This window comes from Microplitis mediator, chromosome 11 (genome assembly GCF_029852145.1).
Source record: "Microplitis mediator isolate UGA2020A chromosome 11, iyMicMedi2.1, whole genome shotgun sequence".
NCBI lineage: Eukaryota > Metazoa > Arthropoda > Insecta > Hymenoptera > Braconidae > Microplitis > Microplitis mediator.
This window is the reverse complement of record NC_079979.1, coordinates 1782545-1808713: the sequence shown is the minus strand read 5'-3', so window position 1 is coordinate 1808713 and position 26169 is coordinate 1782545. Positions and strand designations below refer to the sequence as shown.

Below are 26169 nucleotides of genomic sequence, written 5' to 3'. Positions count from 1 at the left end.
ATATTTAGAGCAAAAAATATTTTTTTGACAGATAAAATATAAATCTTGTTTCTTTGGCTACTGTGGCCATAAATAATAATTTCCAAAAATGTAGTGCAACTTTGAGAGATTTAATGGTCAGTTAAGTGTCATGTGGTGTCAGCTCTCCAATACAAAGAACCCGCAGTTTAAATCCCTACTCGATCCTTTTTTTTTCTTAAAGAACTCAATAGAATATCCTTTGAGGTCCTCAGCCTCTGCCCTCGTCTATTATTTTTACAACTCAAGTAGAGTTTACGTCACTTTACTAGTTTTTTCTCTCCCTTTTCTCTAAAACTCAACACGTTTCCGGATACCCGACCGTTTAAATTAGTCTAGACCTTAGTCCTTTTTCTTGAATCCCTTGCTATTATTGTTATTATTGTTGTATAACAGTAACAGCTTAAGTTCACGGTTAAGTTTCTTTGTTTCCCGGAAAAGAAAACAGGAAAATTTTTAAATATTTTAATATAATTTTTGTTTCTTAAATTCTGTAAGCTTGTAACTTGGTAGGAAATAAAAATTTTGGAAAAATTTGCCGAAGTTTTTTGTAGGAAATTTTGTAAGCTACAATTTTGGAATCAGTGATAATTTTTGTGGAGTTGGTAGATTTTGAGTTATGAGCAATTTTTTGAATAAAAGTAGGAGTATTTTTTTAAATTCCAGATTGGAAAATTTGGAAATCGAAATTTTGGGAAATTTTAGAAATTTTGAGAATGAAAGAGAATGTTTTGAGTAGGGAATTTTATTTCCGACAGTTTCTTATTGATTGAAAATTTTCATAAATCCCTTATTTTTTGAGTTAGAGCCAGGAAAATCAAAAAATTCCTTTTTTTTTCACAAACTTCTAAATATTTTCCTTCATATTTCGATATCTCGAAAACGACTGGAAATTTTACTTTCTATCAAAAACGTTTTTTGTAGAAAATTAAATTTCCCACAATTTTCTATAGAATAAATATTTTCCTAAATCCATTATTTTCCGAGTTATGGCCAAAAAATCCCAAAATTCCTTTTATTTTTGTCAAAATTTCAAAATACTTCCTTTCGAAATTCCATATCTCGAAAACTGCTGAAAATTTTCTCATCAACCGCGAATGTTTTTTGTAGGGAATTAAATTTTGCATAATTTTCATCTGATTAAAAATTTTCCTAAATCCATTATTTTCTGAGTTGTGGCCAAAAAAATCTCTACATTCTTTTTTTTTTTCAAAATTTCCAAATACTTTCCTCCAAAATTCGATAACTCGAAAACTACTGAAAATTTTCCTATCAACCATAAACGTTTTTTGTAGAAAATTAAATTTCCCACAATTTTCTATTGATTATAAATTTTCCCAAATTCATTATTTTCCGAGTTATGGACAAAAAATCTCAAAATCCCGTTTATTTTTTCCAAATTTCAAAATTCTTCCCTTCAAAATTCGATATCTCGACAAATACTAAAAATTTTCGTTTCAGCCACAAACGTTTTTTGTAGGAAATTAAATTTCCCACAGTTTCCATCTGATTAGAAATTTTCCTAAATCCATTATTTTCCGAGTTATGACCAAAAAATCTTAAAAACCCTTCTTTTTCCAAATTTTAAAATACTTCTTTTCAAAATTCGATATCTCGAAAACTAATGAATATTTTCTTAACAACCATATATGTTTTTTTGTAGAAAATTGAATTTCCCACAATTTTCTATTGAGTATAAATTTTCCCAAATCCATTATTTTCCGAGTTATGGCCAAAAAAATCTCAAAATCCCTTTATTTTTCAAAATTTCAAAATACTTCCCTTCAAAATTCGATATCTCGGAAACTAATGAAAATTTTCTCATCAACCATAAATGTTTTTTGTAGGGAATTAAATTTCCCACAGTTTTCATCGGATTAGAAATTTTCCTAAATCCATTATTTTCCAAGTTATGGCCAAAAAATCTCAAAATTCCTTTTTTTTTCAAAATTTCAAAATACTTCCCTTCAAAATTCGATATCTCGGAAACTAATGAAAATTTTCTCATCAACCATAAATGTTTTTTGTAGGGAATTAAATTTCCCACAGTTTTCATCTGATTAGAAATTTTCCTAAATCCATTATTTTCCGAGTTATGGCCAAAAAATCCCAAAATTCCTGTTATTTTTTTCAAAATTTCAAAATACTTCCCTTCGAAATTCCATATCTCGAAAACTGCTGAAAATTTTCTCATCAACCACAAATGTTTTTTGTAGGAAATTAAATTTCCCACAATTTTCATCTGATTAAAAATTTTTCTAAATCCATTATTTTCCGAGTTATGAACAAAAAATCTCAAAATTCCTTTTATTTTTTCCAAATTTCAAAATACTTCCTTTCAAAATTCGATATCTCGAAAACTATTGAAAGTTTTCTTATCAACCATGAGTGTTTTTTGTCGGAAATTTAATTTCCCACAATTTTCTATAAATTAAAAATTTTCCTAAATCGACTATTTTCCGAGTTATGGCCAAAAAATCTCAAAATCCTTTTTTTTCAAAATTTCAAAATACTTTTCTCCAAAATTCGATATCTCGAAAACTACTGAAAATTTTCTCATCAACCACGAACGTTTTTTGTAGGGAATGAAATTTCCCACAATTTTCTATTGATTAAAAATTTTCCCAAGCCCATTATTTTTCTCAAAAACTAAAAAACTCTTAATGATAAAAAACCACTGGGCCAAAAAATAAAAATAGACGTTTAATAAAATTTTTAGTCTGTAAAAATAAATAATGAAATCTTACGAAGGATTAAATTGTTGGTAAATTTGTTATGATAAGTAAATATTTCGATGTAAAATAATTTAAAGAGTAAGAGTAATAGCTCAGCTAAGAGGATTTAGAAAACATGGATGTTTTTAAATATTAAATCGTGATGTGACTTGAAACCGTTGTTTATAATTATTATTAACAGCATCAGCATCAGCAGATCTCTTAAGTCATCATAGAGTTGCAATTCTTTAACAGCAATTATTTTCTTGGGCATTACAAAACAATTGGGTTGTGTTAGATATCCAGTGTAATATAGAGACTAAAATGAAACGTGAGGAAACGCGGTTATAATGGATGAATAAATTACTTTTTCTGTTATGTAACGCCTCTATTAAATACCTTTTTTAAGTTGTAACATTACATTACATTACATATTTATATATATATTTTATTTAATACATTTAATAATTAACTTTTTTTTCAACAAATTTACTCCTGTAATTTCTGCGCAATTAAAGACGTCATAGCTCGGAAATTAATGGGTCTAGGAAAAATTTTTATCAATAAAAAATTTTAGGAAATTTTATGGACTACAAGTTTGGTCATGAGGTAAAATTTGATAAGAGTGATAGTTTAGGAGTTATGGGAATTTTTTAGGAACAATTAAAGTTTCGAAAATTTTAGGAAAAACTCGAGTTCTTTTTTTAAAATGGACGTAACTCGGAAAATAATTAATTTAAGAAAAATTTTAATATATAAAAATTTGTAGCAAATTTTATAAGCCATAAAATTGGTCATTTGGTAAATTTTGATAGGAGTGATAGTTTGGGAGTAATGAGGCTTTAAAAAAATTATTGAAATAAGTAACGCAAATTTTGGGAAAATTTCAAGTTTTTGAATTAAAATGGCTGTAACTTGGAAAATAATCGATTTAGGAAAAATTTTAATTCATAAAATTTTGTAGAAAATTTTATGCACTACAATTTTGGTTCTCACATAAATTTTGATAGAAGTAATAGTTTTCGAGTTTATAGCAATTTTTCACAAAAATCTCTAAAAATTTTTTTCAATCAAATTCCTCATAAAATTTTTTTTTACTTCCGCTCTTTTGAAATCCCTCCTCTCAATTTACTGTAAACTTTTTACCCAAATTCCTGATCTAAAAAAAATTTTTTAATTTCCCTAAAAAAAAAATTTTTCTCCCCGCAAAAAAATAAATCAAAATTTTATAACTTCCGACTCCTCCATTCCCTCTTCCCAATCGACTCCTCCAAAAACTTTCAATTACCAAAAAATTAAGAGAAATTTTCCAAATAAATTTTTTCCCGAAAAGAAAATCAATTCCTTCCTAATCCTCTCCTCCCTCTTTTTACTCCCTTCCAAAAAATTCCCTCCAAAAAATTTTTTCATCGAATCGCACCTTTCCGATCACCTATTGAACTCACCAATATTCCCGATAACTCGTCTCCAATATCCTTAAAGTCTCCAATAAATAACCCACGCATGCGCCAGCGTCTAAATCATTCCCTAAAAAATTTTAAAAAATTATCCAATTCCACTAAAAAAAATTCTCCCTCCCTTTCCACTTTCTTCCCCTCTCCCACCTGTCCTCCCTTAAAAATAAATATAATCCAAATAAATAACCCTCTCCCCTCCCCTCTATCTCCAGAAATGACACCCCTATTTTACTACCTCAGTTCCCGAATTTCTCACCAGTTGGCGCCATCGCACGGACTCCAGTAAATACTTTAGCTCTCTCTCACCAGCAGGCGGCAGTAAAATTATTGTCCAGACCTGAACTCTACTCTTCCCTCTTAGACGTTCACTCTTCTCTCCCACCAGTGAAAAAAATCCCGCCTCTTTTTTAAAAATTTGAATTTGAATAAATTTTATAACCACATTTTTTTCTTAAATTTTTTTTCAATGGCGGGAATTTTGAATTTTTAAATAAAAATAAGGACAATAATAATGCGGTAGGAATTGTGCGTAAGAGGGATGACCCAGGATGAGGGGGCTGACAACACGCCTCGCGGTAAGCGTTAGTCTTGGCCAGAACGCAGGCCGTGTAAGAGCTAAAGCTAAACGCTCTTACGTTTATTTAAAAAAAAAAAAAAAATTATTTAAATTTTTCAAAAAAAATTATTTTTAAGAAAAAATTTTTTTTTATTATTTTTATGACTGTGATTATTTTACGAGTGATTAAAGGTGATTATTTATTTATTTTGTGATTATTGTGACGTGTTGTGTTTATTTGTTTTATTTAAAAGAAAAAAAATGAAAAATTGTGTTTTGAGTTTTGGAGTTTTAGGGAAAATTCGTAAAATTAAAGGGGAAATTATGGAAATTTTTGGGGGGAAAAAACATCCGCGGATAGGGAATTTAATGGGCTACAATTTTTGTAAGAGATAAAATTTTGATAACTTTGACAGAAAAAAAGTTATGGCGGTTTTTTTGAATTTTTAATTTTTGAGGGAAATTCGAGTTCTGTTGAGACGTTGAAAAGCGGAAAACGGGTGTGTTTTTCGGTTAAAGTGATAGGAAACTTTTTGTAGGAAATTTTGAGAGCTAAAATTTTTGTTCACGGAAAATTTTTGGGAAATGAGTATTTTCGTAGTTAGGACGGAAAATAAAAGAAAACTTTGTTCTGACAGAAAATGATTGAAAATTTAATGATTGTTATCTTGGAAAAATGTGAAAATTTTATTGCGGCTAAAAGAAAATTTATAGGAAATTTAGAGACGGTAACTTAAGTCCTGAGGAAAATTTTCGGAAAATTTGTATTTTTGAAATTATGGCAAAAAAAAATTTAGTGAAAATTAAAAATTCTGCAAGTTAAAGTTCTGTGAAAATCCATTGACATCTGTGGGAAATTTTCTTTCCAATGACAACTGTCAAAAAAATTTTTCTCGGAAATATTTCATAGAAAATGAAAAAATTTCATTTTAAAAAAATTCTCTGGTTTATTTTCCGAGTCCGATATCTCGGCAACGAACTCTCGTATCCCAAAAATAAAACAACAATTTTCTTTTCCAAATTTCATATTCTTCAATTTCCACCCTCATGGAAATTATTTTCACCCAAATGTTCCGAGTTACAGCTCGCGAACCCAGAAAAAAGTCATGACCACCCACAAAATTTTCCCATCGTCAGTTTTTCTCAAAAAAAGTCTTAAGCTTTTCACCAGCAACCTTAATCTTTTCTGGAATCACTCTACCCCCTTCGAAATTCAATTCCCCACAATTTTCATCTCTTTGAATTTTTCTCTAAACCGAAAATTTTCCGAGTTATCGTCCCCCGACTTAAACTCTTAAATTTTTCCTCAAATTTCAGACACTCTTTCAAAAATCGGCGGTATCTCAAAAACTATCACTCCCACAAAAAAATGTTATGAGACCAAAATTCAAGCTTATGAAATAAGCTTTCCAACCCTGCCTCTAAAGTTGGAAAAATCTTATCCCAACCCTTTGAAATCTTCGATCAAAGCTTCGTAATTTTACGATCACTCTCAAAAATTCCAAAGATAAAATAAAAAAATATAAAAATTACGTTGTTGTAAAATTATAAGCTTACTCATTGAATATCTATATGATAATTTATCATACCGAGTTACTTATTAGATTGTCTCATTGTTTATTTATTGTCTTTTCGATGAGTTTGCTTGAGATTCAAATCCGAGACATTCATGCGGTTCTTGACCATCTTTAATTTTTTTTTTTTTATTATTATAATATCTTAGATTAAAATAATTAATGTGATAGTTTTAACAGTAAGATGGTTTATTGTTACAATCGTCGGCTCGTATTGTCATGAGTTGTTATTTTATTTATTTGTTTTATTTTTTTTTTTTTATTCGTATAGAGAATAAAGTTGTCGCGGATAAATTTCTGTCTTTATTTTTTTTCGTGATGAGTTTGTTGGCTGGTATTTAATATTTTTTTATCGCGGGTTATGGATATGGAGAAGAATCAGAGGTAGAGAAAGAGGTAGAAGAGAAGAGAGCTATTGAGTACCGTGTGACCAAAGAAAATGATGAGTACGGAGTATTTATTCCGCGTAATTTATTCGTTACTTGAGCGGTTTATTTTTTTTTTTATTTGAGAATTTTTTTTAATTGATTAGAAAATTTTTAAGTTTTATGGGACGTAAGTGAAGTGATTTTAGTGGAAAAATAGAAAAAAAAAGAAAATTTGAAAATTTTTCGGAAAATGGAAATTTTTAGGAAAATGGAAAATTTTACGGAACAAGGAAAATTTTGTAATTGTGGGAAAATTTAGAGTTGGTAAAGAAAAAGTGACAGGAAATATGAGAAGGAAATGGAAGTTGGAGTGTTGGGAAAAATCAACGAAATGGAAAATTGAGGGAAATTGAAGGTGTAGATTTTTAGGAAGTGTGAAAATTAGATTTTAGGGGATGAGGAAAATTTTTGGGAAAAATTAGTTTTTATTTTTGAGAAAAATTTGGTATCTCGGAAAAATAAATTTTTTGTGAAAAATGAAGAATTTGGGGTGGAAAAAAAAGTTGAGGTGATTAGAGGAAAATGGAGGAACAGGAAAATTTGTAATTTCGTGAAAAATTGAATTTTCTTAAAAATTTTAATTTTGTAATTTTTGAGAAAATTCGAATTCGAAGTTGAAAAAAATGAGGACTGGAAATTTTAGAAAAAAGTTCATGGATTTTTAGGAAAATTTATATTTTCACGGAAAAATTGAAGTTTTTAATTTTGGATGAAAATTGAATTTTTTAATACGAGAAAATCAGGTGACAGTTGATGCGATAAGTGAAAAAAATTTAACGAAAAAACTTGAGTATCGCGGGGAATTTTCAATTTTGGTTTTTATTTATGAAAAATTGAATTTTTTTTTTCATCAACAAAAAAAAAATTGACAGGTTTGAAGTTTCGAGGAACAAATAACATTTGGAAGAGAAATTTAAAGTCTGTGTTGGAAATAAACTTGAAAGTGAATTCTTAGAAAAAAAGAAAAATATGGAGAAAGAATTTAATTTTTTTAGTAGAAAAATTATAAGTGAGTTGAAAAAAAAAATAAAGGGTTTCAGTTTTCTTAGAAAAGTCAAACGTCAACGGTCTAGACAAAAAAAAAAGAGCAAATTTGTGAGTAAAAATTAGTGAGGTTTTTATTTTTAGTGAAGAAATTTTCAATTTAAAAAAAAATATTAATTTTTTTTTATTTGGAGAAAATTAGAAAGTAGGTGTCAGTTTCAAAGAAAAATGTCGAGTGTCGGAAAATAAATCAAATTTTGTGAAAAATAAGTGACTAATTTTTTATGGAGAAGTTAAAAATTTTTCATTTGAAATTTTTGTTGAAAAATTAGAATTTTATTAAAAAAGTGAAAAATTTAAGTTTTCGTAAAAATTCATATTTTCGGTAAAAGAAAAATTTTGTGAGAAATAAAATAAATAATTTTGCGAAATTGAATTTTTGACACGACAAAAAACTCGATTTTTTTTTCGTTTTAATTTTTCATTATCGTATAAAAATTATATTTCAAATTTACCACAAAAAATTTTTCTCGAAAAATTTTGAATCTTTCGAAAATTGAATTATTTGAGATAAAATAAAACTGAGCCGCGTGTTTTGTGGACTTAGAAAAATTTTCTTTTTATGCCGTAGTCAGCTCGTGACCTTTCGTTAAAAAATTTTCAATTTTTCCGATTTCCTGTTTTCGGTTTTTTTCATCATAAATTAAAAGTGTGTTTTTAATTATCGATATCTCGAAAAGTTATCCTGCAAAATTCATCTCATGTGTGTGTTTGAGTTAGGAAATTTTCTGATCTTTCACTTGCGGCAACAAAGTTCTAGCTCTCATTACTCAGTACCAAGTAATCAATTTTTCAAACTCATTTTCTGCAATTTCAAAATTCCACGTGAAAAATTATCGGACTCAAAATTTTTTTACTAAGAAAAAAAAATCATTTTTTACATTCCGCTGTCATTAAAAACGACGAAATTTCGATAGTAACAAAAAAGTGAAATTTCGAAAAAAAAAAATTTAGGAGCAAAAAATCAGGGATTGAAAGAAAATAAAATTTTCTACAGAGTGAGAATTTTTAGCGCCAAGAAATTTTTTTTTTTCTGTGTATATAGTGGGTTGAGTTAGAAAATTTCAACATATATTTATCTACCTCCTATATATATGACCGCAAAATATAAGTCCGTTATTAATTTCGTGGCCTCAAGTTATAGAAATTTTGATGTAAAATTTTTTAATTGAAATTTATTCAAATAAAATCACGTAAAAAAATTTATATATTAGTACGTGTCTTAGTTCAATAAATATATGAATAAAATATATATACTTACAGAAAAAAAAATTCTCTTAAATTTTTATTCGCACAGAAAAATTTTTGAATGAAATAAAAAAAATTTTTCTTGATACGAGAAAAAATTTCTTAATTCAAGTAAAAATTTTTTGCGTCAAAAAATCTTTTTTTTCTGTTATATATATTTATATATAATAAATATTTCTCAATATCTTATTGCCAGAAATTACACAATATTATTATTATTAATTTAATTTACAAAATAAACGTATCGAAACATTGAAAGTGCGTGCCAATTTACGATTCGGTTACGTAAAAAAAAATATATATAAAATAAATAAATAAACTTACGTACTTATAAATAACCCGGAAAAAAACACAATTTTTCATTTAATTATAACAAATATTATCATTTTTTTTTATCATCAAATTCCGTATATATACATAAATATATATGTATAGATATATGTGAAATTTAATCAATGCAACGTCACAATAATTACGATTTTTCTTAAAATAGTTCTAAGTGTCCGAAAAAAACGTAATGAAAGTGTCGAAATTTCTACCAATCGCTTAAAAGATTTTCAAAATTAAATTTTCTGTGCGCGACTTTTTTTTAAAACATGGAAAATTACTTTGAATTCTGGAAAATTAAGTTTTCCGGTCAGTGGAATTTTTAATTAAAAATTCGATCGGAAACGCAAGAAAAGTTCGTGGAAAAATCTCCAGTGAAAATTTTATTGTGTGGAAAAATTCGCGGTCTCAATTCTAGAAAATTTTCTGAAATTTATAAAAAAACTTTTTTATTTTTTTTTTCGATCGAATTGCGGAAAAATTTTCGGAATTTTCTTGATTTCGATTGAAATCTCCTCAGAAATAAATAGAAAATTATTTCTGTTTTTCTGTCGTCTATTTTCTCAATAATCTAAAAGTATATGAAAATTTTCAAAAAAAATACTATCGAAAATTTTCCATCTTAAATTTTCCAAAATCCCTGAAACCTCCAAATTTTTTCCCAATACTTTATGAGAAAATATTTTCCATCATGAAAAATCATTTCGTTAAAAAAAATTTTTTTCCACGAAAAATGAAAAAAATTTCCCTTATTTCTGTATAAATTTTCTTGAAAAAAAAAAAGTAATAACTAAAAGCGAGAAGCTTCAATAAATAAATCCATTTCCATCATCAGAATCTCTGGCCCTTTCCATCATTTCCATGATAAAAAAAAGTAAAACAAAAAACATCTAATAGCGATTGGTAGAAGAAGGAGAAGGTCGGAGGCGGGTAGATCTTTAGACTTTTTACCTCTTTGCCCCGTAGTTTTCCTATCCCTGTCCCCCTCCTGGCTCCCGATGGTTGATCGCCCCCTCTCCTGTACTCGCTGGTATCCGAAGAAAGAATAATCACCTCCCTCCTAAAAAAAGGGGTTAGAAAAAAGGAGGGGGAAATAATAAGTCGAGTGGGGGAGGAAATATATCGAGATACAGAAAAGGAACCAGCCTCCGATTCACCGTCCCAATGTAACGTCTTTACCCCGATCCTTTATAATGCCAACCCGTTCAATCTCTCCCCACTCTACTGGGAGAATCCCGCGGCCGCGGTATCGATGCGCCCCCTGCAGACTTTCTCTCACTGAGTGGAGGCGGATCCCCCACAGATGGGTGGGGATCGCGGCGAGACGTTCATTGGCCGATCCGAACCTCCTGGTAACCCCTACCGGGACATCCGACCCCTCCTCCTCCCCACCACTTTCACTGGCACCGCCTACTTGATGTGCATCAAACCGTTGACTGGCTCTTAGTTTCAGGTTAGATGCCTGTCCGTACGGGTCACGCAGCCGTTATCCAGTTATCAAGTTATCCAGTTATCCAGTTTATTGGTTATCGGTTATCGGTCATTATCAGTTATCAGTTTATTCGAACCATTTGAACTGGAATTACATTCAAATCGTGCTGTGCTAGTGCCCAAGACAAATCCCAAGTGATTTAACAAATCAATCAGCTAGCTGTCATCAATTAACCTGATGATTACCTTAAACAATAAGGAGCCCTTCTGAACGAGGATACTAATTACCACAAATTCCAAGTGTTCTACCCAAGGAATCGTCATAATAAAGCGTCCCAAGTTCATGGCAAGCAAAAATCTGATCGTCAAAGTCGATCATCAACTTAAAATCAGGACTCGTACCACCCAAATTCCATTGGAACACGCGGATAACTTCATCAAAAGTTAGCTAATGTGCTACCGAACCCAGTGATATAGATGGTTCCATGGTTCCAATCATCCCCCATCAAGGCATCATTGGAATCCATCAAATCACCTAGTGTCGATTGATGATTATCAGGAATTTGAAACGTCCAAGTTTACCTACACCTGGAACCAAGTTCGTCCCGTGGTAGGAAGCGAACAAAACGATTGTTCCAACGAGGGTTTGTGCTAGGAACCGAGTCCAGTGTCTGAACAGGTTGGAAATAGTACTTTTGACGTGTTTTATCGTCATCAAATAGAGGATTACGAGTGATGGTGTTATAAACAGTGTGTGTTGTGATCAGACAGTGGTAAAATGCTACGTCATCGAGTACGTCGGCGTTTTAAAGTGTCTGAATAGTGGTTCTAAGTGGACAATAAATTCATTTATTATTAGTTTGTTATTGATTTATTGTAATTATTATAATATTTAATGGCTACGGCGTTATAAAGGCCGTCAAAGTGGCTTCGTCACTGGGTCTACAGGGGCCGTCAGCGCCTATCGGTGCCCAATTATTGGCATCATCTGCGTCCGCGGCCTCAACAAGCAATTTGACCAATTCGTTGATTAACTGCGATGATGATATTATACCGAGTTATCACGGTAATTTATTGACTGGTGTTAATAATACCATTGTAGCGACATTACAAAATAGTAATAATAGTAGCAATAGTGGTAATAGTGGTAATTGTGGTGGTAAATCTTCAAATCCGGCGGGATTTAAGCCCGGAACGATGCAGGCCTCGGCTGCAGAGGCCAATTCTTTGGATCTACAAGCGATGCAGTCTATGGACTGGTTGTTTAAGAAGGAGAGGATTTATCTACTGGCTCAATTCTGGCAACAGGTGAGTCCCTTTTTCATTTTTTATCGAAATACGGTTGAAAACTCTGAAACCGGCACAGGGGGGGGCAGCATAATTACGGATATCTCAGGAAGTTGTAAGGCGAAATTGAACTTGTTGGGGGTTTTCGGTTAGTAAATTTAACGGGTCGAAAATTGCCGCCAAGTTTCGCGGGTTATCGTCACTTGAATCGCGGTAATTAATTTTTGAAATAAAAAAGTAGAGAATTTTGGTGTAAAATTTGTGAAGATGGAAGTTGATAAGAAAATTTTAGTCATGGGAGAGTTTGAGTTGAGAAATTTCCCGGGCGAGATAATGCCGCTGAGTTTGTGACACTGTGGTAATTAAGGCGGCAGTAATTAATTTTTAAAGTTGCGGTAAAAGTTGGAAAAGAAGTGCGAATTTAAATTTTGATTACTCAGGCTGTAATTTTCCGATTGAGAAGTTACAAGAATGAAAAGTGGAGGAAAATGTCTGATCTTTCAGACGCCGGATCGCGGTCGTGTCTGTCGTTGCAAGTTCGCGGGTTATAAATTTTCAAAGTTGAAAATTTAAGATTTTCGTAAAATTACACAAAAAATTGATAATCGTCGGAAAATTTATCGAGAAAATTCAATATCATGGGTGTGTTTTGGTTAGGAAATTTTCTAATTAAAAAAATGCCGCTAATTAAATTTTTTTATCACAATTTCTTTCCAAGTAATGAATTTTTTTAATTTTAGACAAAAAATTTCTGACAGTTTTCGCGGTCCGCGAGTTGTGACTTGTACTTATATTTCCACCCCTCAATTTTCTGAGGTCCAGAAAACCAAAAAATTACAAAAAAAAAAAAAATTTCCAAAAATTATAATCTTTGACTCATGGCTGTAATTTCAAGTTTCGATATCTCGAAATCTAGACGTCGGAACTCGATCACCACAAAAGGGAATTTGTAGCTCAGATTTCCCTCTTTCAAATGCCGGCAATCCGAGTCCTTAATCTCTGAAAGTTTTCTAGTTATGAATTTCCAAAGTTTCCCAAAAACAAAAATATTTGAAAATTCCTTACTGATCCTCAGTTTCGACACCGGATATCTCAGCCCCTAATTGTCGGAACTCAATGAGCAAAAAAACAAAATTGTGGCTCAGAGTCTCCTCTTAAAAATGCCGGCAACCCGAGTCCTTAATTTCTGCAACTTTTCAAGTTATGAATTTTCAAAGTTCAAAGGTCAGTATTTCCACCAGTTCAAATAGTGAATTTTCCACAAAAAAACAATCGGAAAAATTGTCCGATTATAGAAACCTCTGAAGTGTCCAATAATTTTGAACCTGCAAGTTTTTCGCGCGAAATTTCAAACTTAAAGTTTCCCCTCAGATGAATTTCCAATAAATCGGCAGATAAAATAAAAATATTTTATTTCTTGGCAAACAAAATGTCACAGAGACCTCGAGAGGGTTCGAGGGGTGCAGGGTCTAGGTAAGAGGACGAGGGGGAGGATAAAAGTGGGAGTGAAATGAGAAAACGGAGAGTGCGCGGACATAAAATAAATAAAAGCTTAAGATTATTATTATTCGGCACTGATTGGCCCGTTTCAAAGTGCACTGCGCCTTTCGACCTTTCTTTTTATTCCTCCCCCTCCTGCCTCCCCCTCGCACCCTAGAAATAGTGGGAGAATTTTCATTATTTCATTTATAGATTTCGCCATTTTTCTATGCAATTTTCTTTGAATTTTCACATTCTTCTGTCTCTCTACCAACGATTCTATTGAATTTGAAGCCTCAGTATCCAGTAATTGCAATAAAAATAATTATTTTACATTTTTTAACCCTCCCATTCTCGGGCCGGATTTTCTTCTGGCGATTACTCGGGAAATTTTTTAAAAAATTCAAACTCATCGGAGGGTTTTGGATAGGAAATTTACTGCTCTTTCAAATGGTGCATTGAGTTTTTGTCCGCGATAATTATCTGCTGAGTAATTAATTTTTGAAAATCGCGACAAGAGAAATTTTCAATTTTCAGTTCCAATGTTTCAATTTTCAAATTTAAATTGCTCGGGTTCTAATTATCGGATCAAATCGACTAATAAATGAAAATTGTCGCGGAAATTCCGATGGAAAAATTGCCGCCAAGTTTGAAAAATTATCACAATTAGGGAGAGAGTTATCAAGTTTTGAATGAAAATTGAGTGATTGGAATTTTTAAAATTAATTTAAATTTCCAAATAATTGATTTTTATTTTAATAAAATTTGATCTTTAATACAAAGTAATAAAAAATGATGTATTGTAATAAGTCGAGACATGAATTTTAAAAGTTTAAATTGTAAATTTCTCCCTTTTCCCTCTCCTTTGTCTTGTTCTCCTTCTTCGCGACGTTCCCCCTCCCCCGCCCATGCGCGGATTCCGACCCCCTACCCCTTTCCCCACTACTATAGAGAGAGTGAGTTGAATCTGGTGAGTTGGCGAAATTCCCATCTGGTGGCGACACTTTCCGCGGATCAAAGTTTTGTGCGTCGACGAGACCCGCGCGAGCGAGATCGCGGATCAGACCGGAGTAGACTAGAGTAATTGAGAAAGACTGTATATATTATGTATGCTAAATAAGGAGAGAGTATTCCAAAGAATCCAGTTGATGAGTCATACATATATACATATATATATATATATATATATATTGATATTTTTATTTTTTTCGTCTGAAAAAAAATTCCTTGACTTTGATAATTCATAACTCGGCTCCGAATCGAAATTAAGAAATTTTCGAGTACATAATTTTTTTTATTTTTTTATTCTCTACAAAAAAGTATTCTTTGAATTTTTTCATAAACTCAATAGTTTTTGAGAAAAAAATTATAAACCAAAAAAATTTGACAGGAAAATTTTTTCACAAGAAAAAATTCTTTTATTCGAAATAAAAATTAATAAATAAATTTTTAAAATTCTTTGTTCTCATTGTCAAGTCTGGATGTATGAGTACAAGAAGAGAAAAAGAATATAGAGACGTAAAAAAATAAAAAATAAAATAAAAAAGGAATTGAACGAATGGGAGAAATACAGAGTTGGAGATGAGTCATCTTTAAACATGTAGATTCATTAGTTTCTTAGGAAGTACATTTATAATAATCGTATCAGCTAATAATCGTGTCAATACGGGCTATTAATAACAATAATAATGATAATATATATCAATAATAAGCAATTATTTATATTACACATACGGGACTATTGTATTTCAATCTATACAGAGCTCTAACTTTAAAACTAATCAATTTTATAGAAATTTCAATCAGTACTTTTTTTTAGACAATTTTTTAACAAAGAAAATGAACACCAACAGAATTTTCTAGGATAATTAGAACAGAAGTTATGAATTTTTGAAACTCAGCCCGCCAAATTCAAAATTTCGGTGTTCAAATTTCCCTGACATTAAATTAATTAATTACTCAAAAATTATCAGTCCTATGAAAAAATTCACTAAATACTTTTTTGTAGAGAATTCAATGCCAAAAATTTTGAGCGCTTTCCGAAGTCTCTAGAATAATTACAAGCCGAGTTATCGATATTCAAAGTTTGAAAGTCAAAAGTCATAGATTTTTTTCGAAAATGTCACTAGACTTAAAAAATTGAATATCTGGAAAATTATCAATTTTATCAAAAATATCAATCAGCACTTTTTTGTAGCAAATTTAACAACAAAAAAAATGAACAGTAACAGAATTTTCTAGAACAATTAGAACGAAAGTTATGAATTTTTGAAACTCAGCCCGCCAAATTCAAAATTTCGGTGTTCAAATTTCCCTGACATTAAATTAATTAATTACTCAAAAAATATCAGTCCTATGAAAAAATTCATGAAATACTTTTTTGTAGAGAATTTAATACCAAAAATTTTGAGCGCTTGCCGAAGTCTCTAGAGTAATTACAAGCCGAGTTATCGGTATTCAAAGTTTGAAAGTCAAAAGTCAAAGATTTTTTTCTAAAATGTCACTAGACTTAAAAAATTAAATATCTGGAAAACTATCAATTTTATCAAAAATGTCAATCAACACTTTTTCGTAGAAAATTAAACAACAAATAAAGTGAATACTAGCAGAATTTTTTAGAACAATTAGAACAGAAGTTACGAATTTTTAAAGAAAAAAAAACGTGAACTTTAGCCCAAAATTCGTAGAAATAAAAATCGAGTGGAATAAAATTACAAATTATCGTCGTACAACTTTTTAAAAAATTTGATTACATACAAAGCGAGTTATTGATTTTAAAAATAAAAACAAAGTTATGACACGTGTCGAGTTAACTCGCGTTTATTTATAAACATGCGATTTTATTGGCAAGTAAAAAACATAAAAATTGACTTTAGATGTTAGATTTATTTATTAAAATTGAAAAATGATTATATATATTTAGGCTGTAGGTTTTAAGTAGCGTAAGAGTAGATGTAATAAATTAAATTTGAAATAAACGTTGGCCCTAGTCAGTAACTGTGAAATTTAACTGTGAGATTATTAATTTAAAAGCGTTATTTCTGATATGAGTGATTTAATGTAGTCGAGGGAGTTATACTCTGTGTGTTTGGCTCTCACTGTCGGCCAATGATTCATCCTAATTCCAAAAATATACTCAAACACTGAGACACATTCCATAACTACTGTACATTTAACTTAAAAAATATAAATTGATTTTTAATAATAACTACTTCATATATTAATCTTTATTAATTCATATCTCGGGATCTAGTAGACCTAGAAAATTCTGTCTCAGCTCATTTTATTTCCCGGAAAATTCTCTACAAAAAAGGTATTCATAAAGTTTTTCGTAGGGCTGATAGATTAGAAGTTATTTGTTATTTACAGATCTAGAAAAATTATCGAAAAAATTTCAGTGAAATTTGAGTTTCAAACTTTGAAATTCGATAACTCGGCTTGTAATTGGCCTAGAGACTTTTGGAAGCGCTCAAAATTTTTGGTATCAAATACTCTATAAAAAAGTATTCATTAAATTTTTTTGTAGGACTGATATTTTTTGAGTAATTAATTATTTTAATGTCAGTGAAATTTGAATACCAAAATCTGATTTTGAATTTGGCGGGCTTTTAAAAATTCATAACTTCCGTTGGAATTGTCCTAGAAAATTCCATTACTGTTCATTTTGTTCTTTGAAAAATTCTCTACAAAAAAGTACTCCTTCAATTTTCCTCTAATTTCCATACTTTCCCCGTAATAAATTTCCCAAAATTCCCACTAATTTTTCCTGGATCTCACAATTCAATTTTCCAAACTTCGAATCTCCATAACTTCCCTTCTAATTTTTCTAGAAAATTCCGTCAGTGCTCATTTTCTTCGTTGAAAAATTCTCTACAAAAAAGTACTCTTTCAATTTTCCTCTAATTTCCATACTTTCCCCGTAATAAATTTCCCAAAATTCCCACTAATTTTTCTTGGATCTCACAATTTAATTTTCCCAACTTTAAACTTCCATAACTTCCCTCCTAATTTTTTTAGAAAATTCCGTCAGTGCTCATTTTTTTTCGTTGAAAAATTCTCTACAAAAAAGTACTCTTTCAATTTTCCTCTAATTTCCATACTTTCCCCGTAATAAATTTCCCAAAATTCCCACTAATTTTTCCTGGATCTCACAATTCAATTTTCCAAACTTTAAACTTCCATAACTTCCCTTCTAATTTTTCTAGAAAATTCCGTCAGTGCTCATTTTCTTCGTTAAAAAATTCTCTACAAAAAAGTACTCTTTCAATTTTCCTCTAATTTCCATACTTTCCCCGTAATAAATTTCCCAAAATTCCCACTAATTTTTCCTGGATCTCACAATTTAATTTTCCAAACTTTAAACTTCTGTAAGTTCCCTTATAATTTTCCTAGAAAATTCCGTCAGTGCTCATTTTCTTTATTGAAAATTTCTCTACAAAAAAGTACTCTTTCAATTTTCCTCTAATTTCCATACTTTCCCCGTAATAAATTTCCCGAAATTCCCACTAATTTTTCCTGGATCTCACAATTTAATTTTCCAAACTTTAAACTTCTATAACTTCCCTTCTAATTTTCCCAGAAAATTCCGTCTGTGCTCATTTTCTTCGTTGAAAATTTCTATACAAAAAAGTACTCTTTCAATTTTCCTCTAATTTCCATACTTTCCCCGTAATAAATTTCCCAAAATTCTCACTAAATTTTCTTGAATCTCACAATTCAATTTTCCAAATTTTAAACTTCTATAACTTCCCTTCTAATTTTTCTAGAAAATTCCGTCAGTGCTCATTTTCTTCGTTGAAAAATTCTCTACAAAAAAGTACTCTTTCAATTTTCCTCTAATTTCCATACTTTCCCCGTAATAAATTTCCCAAAATTCCCACTAATTTTTCCTGGATCTCACAATTCAATTTTCCAAACTTTAAACTTCCATAACTTCCCTCCTAATTTTTCTAGAAAATTCCGTCAGTGCTCATTTTCTTCGTTGAAAAATTCTCTACAAAAAAGTACTCTTTCAATTTTCCTCTAATTTCCATACTTTCCCCGTAGTAAATTTCCCAAAATTCCCACTAATTTTTCCTGGATCTCACAATTCAATTTTCCAAACTTTAAACTTCTATAACTTCCCTGCTAATTTTTCTAGAAAATTCCATCAGTGCTCATTTTCTTCGTTGAAAAATTCTCTACAAAAAAGTACTCTTTCAATTTTCCTCTAATTCGAATACATCTAAAGTTATAGGTCAAAAACCAAAAACTTACTCCAAATAAAAAAATTCAAAAAAATGAAAATAGTTTTATTATTCCAAAAATAACAAGTAAATAAATTCCTTATCAACAACTCAAATACCTCATGTGAGTTATAATCTAATTAACGTATGCATAGCGTAGCGACGTATATGAATGCTGGCATTTAATCTAAATAAACATGAAAAATTAACCAAAAATTTTCTTGTTCTTAATTTATTTTATTTAAATAAAATAAATAAATAAATATAAACATATGTATATACATCTAGACATACATATACTATTTAATAGTAATATTAGACAAACTACAAGTATACGAGCCGGAAGGTCCGAAGTTCGCGACCCTAATGTCCCATGAAGCCACGGGTTCGCGTGTTTGCCGCATCTGTTGCGCACACGCAACACACACGCACACATATATAGTTTCTCATATACTTATTTACACTTGGGTGTCTATATATTCATGTATGTGTGTCTGGGCATGTTTGTGTACGAGTGTGTAGAAGGAAGATGAGGAAGGGGGGAGAGAGTATTTAACGTGCGTGTGGTCAGTGCCAATTTGCGTTCGATAAACTTACGAATTAACTTTGTTAATGTGTTTAATCTTGTAAATATATGTTTCATATTGTAAACTTCGCGAATCGTAACGAAATTTTTATAAAGGAGGAATTTGTTTTTCGGATTCCCCTAAATTTTGACTAGGAGGAGTTACTTACTATGCCGTATCTCAGAAAGTTATCATCCGATTTGTACCAATAAGGGCTCATTTTTTTCAGTAACTCAAGGGCTTTAAAAAAGTATTCCATGAACTTTTTGATAAATTCAATTGTTTCAAAGTTACGGGCATTTTAGTCCTAAGAAATTTTGAATTCTCAGAGGATCCAACACGACCACTGGTAAATTTTTATTTTAAAAATTCATAAGTTAGAATCTAATTGTCCGATTGGCTCGTTCTTGGTCTCATTATTGTCCTTGAAGTTGGGGTGACAAAAAAGGTATTGGAAGTTTTTTTGATAAATCCATTAGTTTCCAAGTTCTGACGGTTGTTCGAAATTAGGTTCATCAGGATTTTTTAAGCGAATGTAAAAAATCGGTAAAAGTAAATCCTTATTGTCAAATTAATAGCTTGGACATAGTCAGTTAAATAAGGAGTTAATGATATAAGTATATTTAAACTTACAGTAATGGTTATTGGTACAAAAGTAGAGAATTTGTGATCTATTATATATGTCAGAGTAGTCAGAGTGGGTTTAAGGTGATGAGGACAAGTAGCTCGTAAGTTCGATGAACGAACGTCCTCAGGTTTTCAGACTTCTAAACTCGTTGTAAATCACCGCAAGTGCGTTTATACTCTCAAACAAACTATATTACTATAGATATATATCCCTCGGACTAAACTATAAGTTTATTTAGCTCGAGAGTTAACGGCTCACTTTGAATTCACTCGTGCCGAATCGCTACTAGAATCGCAATACATCCTCATGCTATATCTTTTCCTTCTTTATATATCTATAGAAATATATACTTATATATACATGAGCGTGGTGAAAACTATGTGCTGTTTTAAATTTTTTGGAAACCGTCCAAACGACCTTTGATCACTTTTAAATTACTTTTACATTTAATGTCTAGAATATAATCACGTATACCTCGTACTCAATTATATATTTACTCGTAATAACAATAAAAACTTTGTAATAATATTTTTCATGTAAAAAATCCATTAATTGATTTAACGAAATTTGGTCATTTTTTTTTTGGCACATGAAGACCCGGTTTGGGGACCAAGAAACTGGTGGATTGAATTCACACAAATAGGGAGTAATATTTAGGCCTTTAGCTACTGAATTATGAGCAAATCTCTTTGGGATTCATATATTTAGATCGAGATATCGAGCGCCGCGGATTGAGCACTGATTTATGGGAATCAAAATTCCGGGGTCCATATCTCAGGTTCTATTTGTCGGATTTAGATCGCTGAGGGCTCGCTGGCTTCGGAAAAGAACCAGCTTTCAAATTCCGGCGGTCTTTTTCAAGAATATTTATTTGCGACAAAGTTATGGGGGTACAAGTAAACTAATTTGAAGTATGAGTATTTCCGTTTTTTTTACCCACATCGATTTATGGGGAAAAAGTTTATTTAGAGAAATTTAGACACCACCATCAGAAAATTCAGACGATTTCCGTGGGAATCATGTGTAACTGATGAGGAAATTCATCAGAATTTAAAGGGAATCTAATGAAAAATCAAAAACACGGTTCCAATTTCGGGTTTTTCTAAAATGATTTTTTTAAATTTCCAATTCTTAGGTTCTATTCAACCGACTTATGAATCAAGGGTCAGTTTGTGAAACGTGAAATTTAAGACTTTTAATAATCGAGCACAAGATCCAATTGGGGAAGTGGTTATAAGTCTATGGATAAAATAAAAAACTTTCGTAAATGGCTCGTTCATTTGAAATTCGGTTGGGCAAGCAAAAATGCAATATATGTCACTTAAATGCAACAATGTAAGTCCATATATATGTATATGGATATATATAGATAGATGTGTAGACATAAATGCAGGCAGAAGTGGAGGAAAGAGGAGGAGAATAGTCGAGGGCCGGTGAACAGCTGTCAGGTTGTGCGTTCGCGTGACAACACACATAAAAACCCCTTGTAACCGTTTCTAAATATTTTCTCTCTTATTTTACTTCTCTTACATACCGAGTATTTACACTCATACCAGTATTACGTTAATATTCATTCACTAGACCGCTAATTGCTGATACGATGACTATTCATGATTTTAACGTTTTCAATACCCATTTATTTTTATTTATGCTTCCTTTGCATTAATTTTAACCTCCCACACTCTTCCTCACCCGTTCTATAGATTTAAAATTTTTTCCCGCCAATTTTAAATTTTTCGCGGGAAATTTGAATTTTTTCAAAACTTAAAAACTATTTTTTGTATTCCTAACGCCATATCTCAGAAACTTACTATCCGATTGGTTCGTTCTTGGTCTTGTTTTTTTCTTTATCAAAGGAGCTACAAAAAAGGTCTGATTAATTTTTTTGATAAGGGCCTTAGATTCCGAGTAATCAGGCCTCGAATTAGTTTAAACAAAAAACTCTTATTGTAAAGTGATTTTGTTTTTTTTATCGAATATTCTGAGAAAAAAGTAATAAACCTCAGAAAGAGACTCGTGTAGTATAGAGCTTATGGCCAGATTTATAGCCACTCAAACACTGATAATGATTTAACGATAAAATAATAAAAAAAAAAAATAAATATAAAAAATACCGATAAAATCCTCGTGAATAAATAAACTCGTTTGTATTGGAATTGTCGGTAATTAAAGTACCGAAAACTATCTCACAAAAGCAATGCTATTATTATTATTATAAATATAAAAATATAGGAAAGAACGCACGTTGATAAGCAGCCGGATGCAAACCGCGACCAAGCGTCACTAACGGGTCTCCGCTCTATCGCCGATACAGTCCCATTTTTCGAGGATATTACATCGGTTATAGATTTTTTTTATACTCTTACTCTTCGTACATGTATAGTTGAGAGTTTCAAGTACCAGAGTACTCTTAAAAGTATTTTTCTATACTTTTTTTTATCGTCAAAAATCGAGGGATTTTTATTTTTATGGGTTCGAGGCTCTATAACTTTGGAATTTGTGGATTTATGAAAAATACCAAAGAGACATTTTTTGTAGCCGTTAAATCAAGAAACCAAACGAGCCCAAGAACGAGTCAATCGGATAATTAGATCCGGAGTTATAAATTTTTGAAATTCATGCCGATATTTCAGGAAATGTTTTTTGGAATTTATCTACTGGTTTTTGAGTACCGATAACTTAGAAACTAAAGCATTTAGGAAAAAAACTAAAGAGCACTTTTTTGTAGCCCTTGAATCAACAAAAAAAATGAGCCCAAAAACGAGTAATTCGAGCAGTAAACTTCTGAGATATAACAACTTAAGTAACTCCTCCTTTTCAAAAAACTCTCCCATTGCAACTCTTCCATTCAAAAATTCCCATAATAATAACTCCGGCCCAAATTACCCCACATACTTTTTAAACCACATTTTCGGAAATGCCAGCGTCCGCTCTATCCAATCCTTTGCCACGAAATTCATTCCGAGGAAAAAATAACAAAAATCTGATTCGACTTTAGAATAAAATAAACGGAGCATGTAGAGCGTAATGTGTCTAAATAGACTTAGCGCCAAGTGAATCAAGTTAAAGAGTTTAATAAACTCGGTAATTAATCTAGTATTACAATTACGCACAGACAAACATAAACCAAAAGCTTGACCACTCGCGCTAACAGACTAAGATCCATTTTGTGTGACTCCATTTGTCCATTAGTCTGCCAGTTGTCCATTAGGAATCTCGTACATGTTCAGGATACTGGATTGTAATCAACTTTAAATTGGCTTACTGTCTTTTCTTTAACCGGATTCCAGGATTTTCATTACGGAAACTCCAGAATCTTTTAATTTAATTATTCTTATTGTCGTAAAAAATTAAAATTGCTCTCGATTGCTTTGGTAATTTTTTTTCACCACCGATAGCCCGCGAGTTATAGATCTCAGAGAGAAAATCCGAGTGTTAAATTGAATAATGAAATTTCAGTAGAGTAAAAAATGTAAAATATTAAATGGTAAAGAATAATAAACAGGAGGGAAACGTAAAAGGACGCCCTCGAACCGTCGGCTATAATAGACAACGATTGGTACAGATGCCCTGTGTGCCCGTACTTGTCACGTCACGTCCGGACGAATTTACATCCGTAAAATGATAGCATGTAAGCATACGTGCTCTCACATCCACTCAACACACGTTATGTTCATCAAAGAAAAACGTCATTTGTTACTTACCAATTTTATCCAATTTTGTTAACTTTCAAAACTTATTATCTTCATATCTATATATTTATTTTTACACTTCAAGTAGTGATTTTTGAAGGAAATTTTATCGGCTACCAAAAAGGTTTCTTTAGTTTTTTTTCTCAATGCTTTAGTTTCCAAGTTATCGGCAGTCGAACAAAATTATACAATTTCCGAAAAATCGGCGCGAGTTTCAAAAATTCATAACTACGGTTCTAATTATCCGATTTGCTCGATCTTGGACTCATTTGTTTCCTCATTTCATATGGAACAAAAAACGTCTTGACTATTTAGTCATAAGTCAGTTTGCTTGAAAGTTATCGCGGGTAAAAGAGAACAATCCCCAAAATCCAAGAATAATATTGTAATAAAAGAATATCTTTGAGGGATTTATAAATTATATCTATTGGTCCGAAGCGATTGAAAGTAATTGAATGAAGCGGACGGGTTATTTACGAATGGAATGGAATAACGTTTTATAAGCAGGAGCATCAGCAACAGCATCAGCATCAGCATCAGCTTTAGAGCCAACACTATCTGTCCATTCATTCTATTCGTCTGTCCCTTCATTCATTCATCATTCATTTGTCCACATATATCTATATATCTATATATATATAAGATATGTATACATATTAAATGAAGGCTGATGCGTGTATAGGCAGTAGTAGCCCATTCAATTGATCGGTGATTGTCTAAATTATAAGATTGCTATACAATGGCTCTCATCTCGACCTATTGGGGTCCCGTTTAAGGTTACGTCATCACTTAGAAGCTTTCGAGCACATATATACGTTAATATGTCATCATCATTTGAGATCACCTACACTGAGGTAATTTTATTTGTCTGTTTATTAAATCCTATCACGTTTCTTTTAAAATTTATCAATTAACGCATCTTTTTATTTTTCATCGACATTTTGGGACCTTGTTTAACAAACTAGAGAAAAATCGTTCGAACAATATTTTTAGCCCTTGAATTAAGGAATAAATTGAGCCCAAGTACGACCAAATCGGATAATTACATCCAGACTTATGAATTTTTGAAAGTAATGCCGATTTTTGAGGAAACGTTTTTCGGAATTTATGTATTTTTGTTTGAGTGCCGATAACTTAGAAACTAAAGCATTTAAAAAAAAACTAAAGAACACTTTTTTGTAGCCCTTGAATTAACGAAAAAAATGAGCCCAAAAACGAGTAATTCGCGTAATAAACTTCTGAGATATGACAATTTGAGTAATTCCTCCTCGAAAATTCTCCCATCCAAAACTCCTCCTTTCAAAAATTTCAATTATGATAGCTTTGGACCAAATTACCCCACATACTTTTTTGACCACGTTTTCGAAAATGCCAGCATCTGCTTAATCTATTCCAAACCCTTCTGTTCCGATTGATAAGTAATTTAAAAAGTTATCTTGAAAAAAGCAAAGTTATAACTTTTCAATCGGTTAAAAAAGAATCGACGTCGATAACGAGTGTCAGCACGTGCGAGTAATTATATCGACTCTTATCACCGACTGGTAACTGAGTAGATAAAAAATTACGGTTATGTTTTACTGGATAAAAAAAAATATAAAAAACCAGTAAAATCAATTGAGACATTGAGATTATAAAAATTACCCAAGTTTAGTGTCTCCAAATGTAAATTCACCCTAATTTAAAAAGTAAACTCCATCAATATTCACCCCGTAAGAAAATAAGGGAGTTAAGAGGCGGCCAAGTGGATAAAATCCGTAAAGAAATCACTCGTAGCAAGATCGAATTTTTATTTCTTATAAATCATTAAGTGGCTTGCTGACGTGTGATTATTGCACTAAAGGATATACGCTTCACTGCACACCCGCCATTACTGCAGTCTTTAATTTTATTTTTATTATTTTTTTTTTTTACTGCCGTTTAAAACAATAATGTAATTACTCATGTGTTACTTTGTAAATTTTTTATTTCATTTTCCCATTTATTGTCTTAAGGAAGCGATATATCGATATGATCATAAGGAACTTTATTGTAGAGCAGTAAATTTCCTATCAAAACCAGCCCTGATGTCTGTAATTATTTTTATTTGTATTGAGATATCGGTAATTTGAAACAATGAGACGGGACCTTGAAAATGAAAATTAGGGAGAGTATTAAAAGTCGCCATATCTCAGAAACTATTCAGTTGGGAGTAAAATGTCACTCGACCTTTTTTGTAGTCCGGGAAATTTCCTAACCAAATCGGTACTATGGTCATCAATTCTGACAAATTTATAATGAGTAATCAGTAATTGAAATTGTGGTGACGATCGAAATGGAGGAAATTTTGATTTTTGAGTGGGAGAACTAAAATCGATCATAGATCAGAAAGTATCGATTGTAGGAAAAATTTCAAAGAATACTTTTTTGTAGAGCAGAAAATTTCCTATCCAACTAACGTATGAAAGTCAAATCATCTTGATTAGATAATGAGTAATGAGTCATTAAAAAGTCTTATA

At 31.2% G+C, this 26169-nt stretch overlaps 1 protein-coding gene across 9 annotated transcripts in view; it reads left to right on the top strand.

Moving 5' to 3' along the window:
• Positions 1-4790: 4790 nt before the first annotated feature.
• LOC130677052 (homeobox protein cut-like) overlaps positions 4791-26169 on the top strand; it is an 83298-nt gene continuing 61919 nt past the window's right edge. For 8 of the 9 annotated variants that reach the window (XM_057483616.1, XM_057483620.1, XM_057483618.1 and 5 more), the window contains exons 1-2: positions 4791-4937; positions 10814-12105. In XM_057483616.1, the coding sequence (XP_057339599.1) occupies positions 11995-12105 (111 nt within the window). In that variant the 5' untranslated portion in view covers positions 4791-4937; positions 10814-11994. The remainder of the gene's footprint in view (positions 4938-10813; positions 12106-26169) is intronic. The other variant, XM_057483614.1, reaches the window with a different exon arrangement.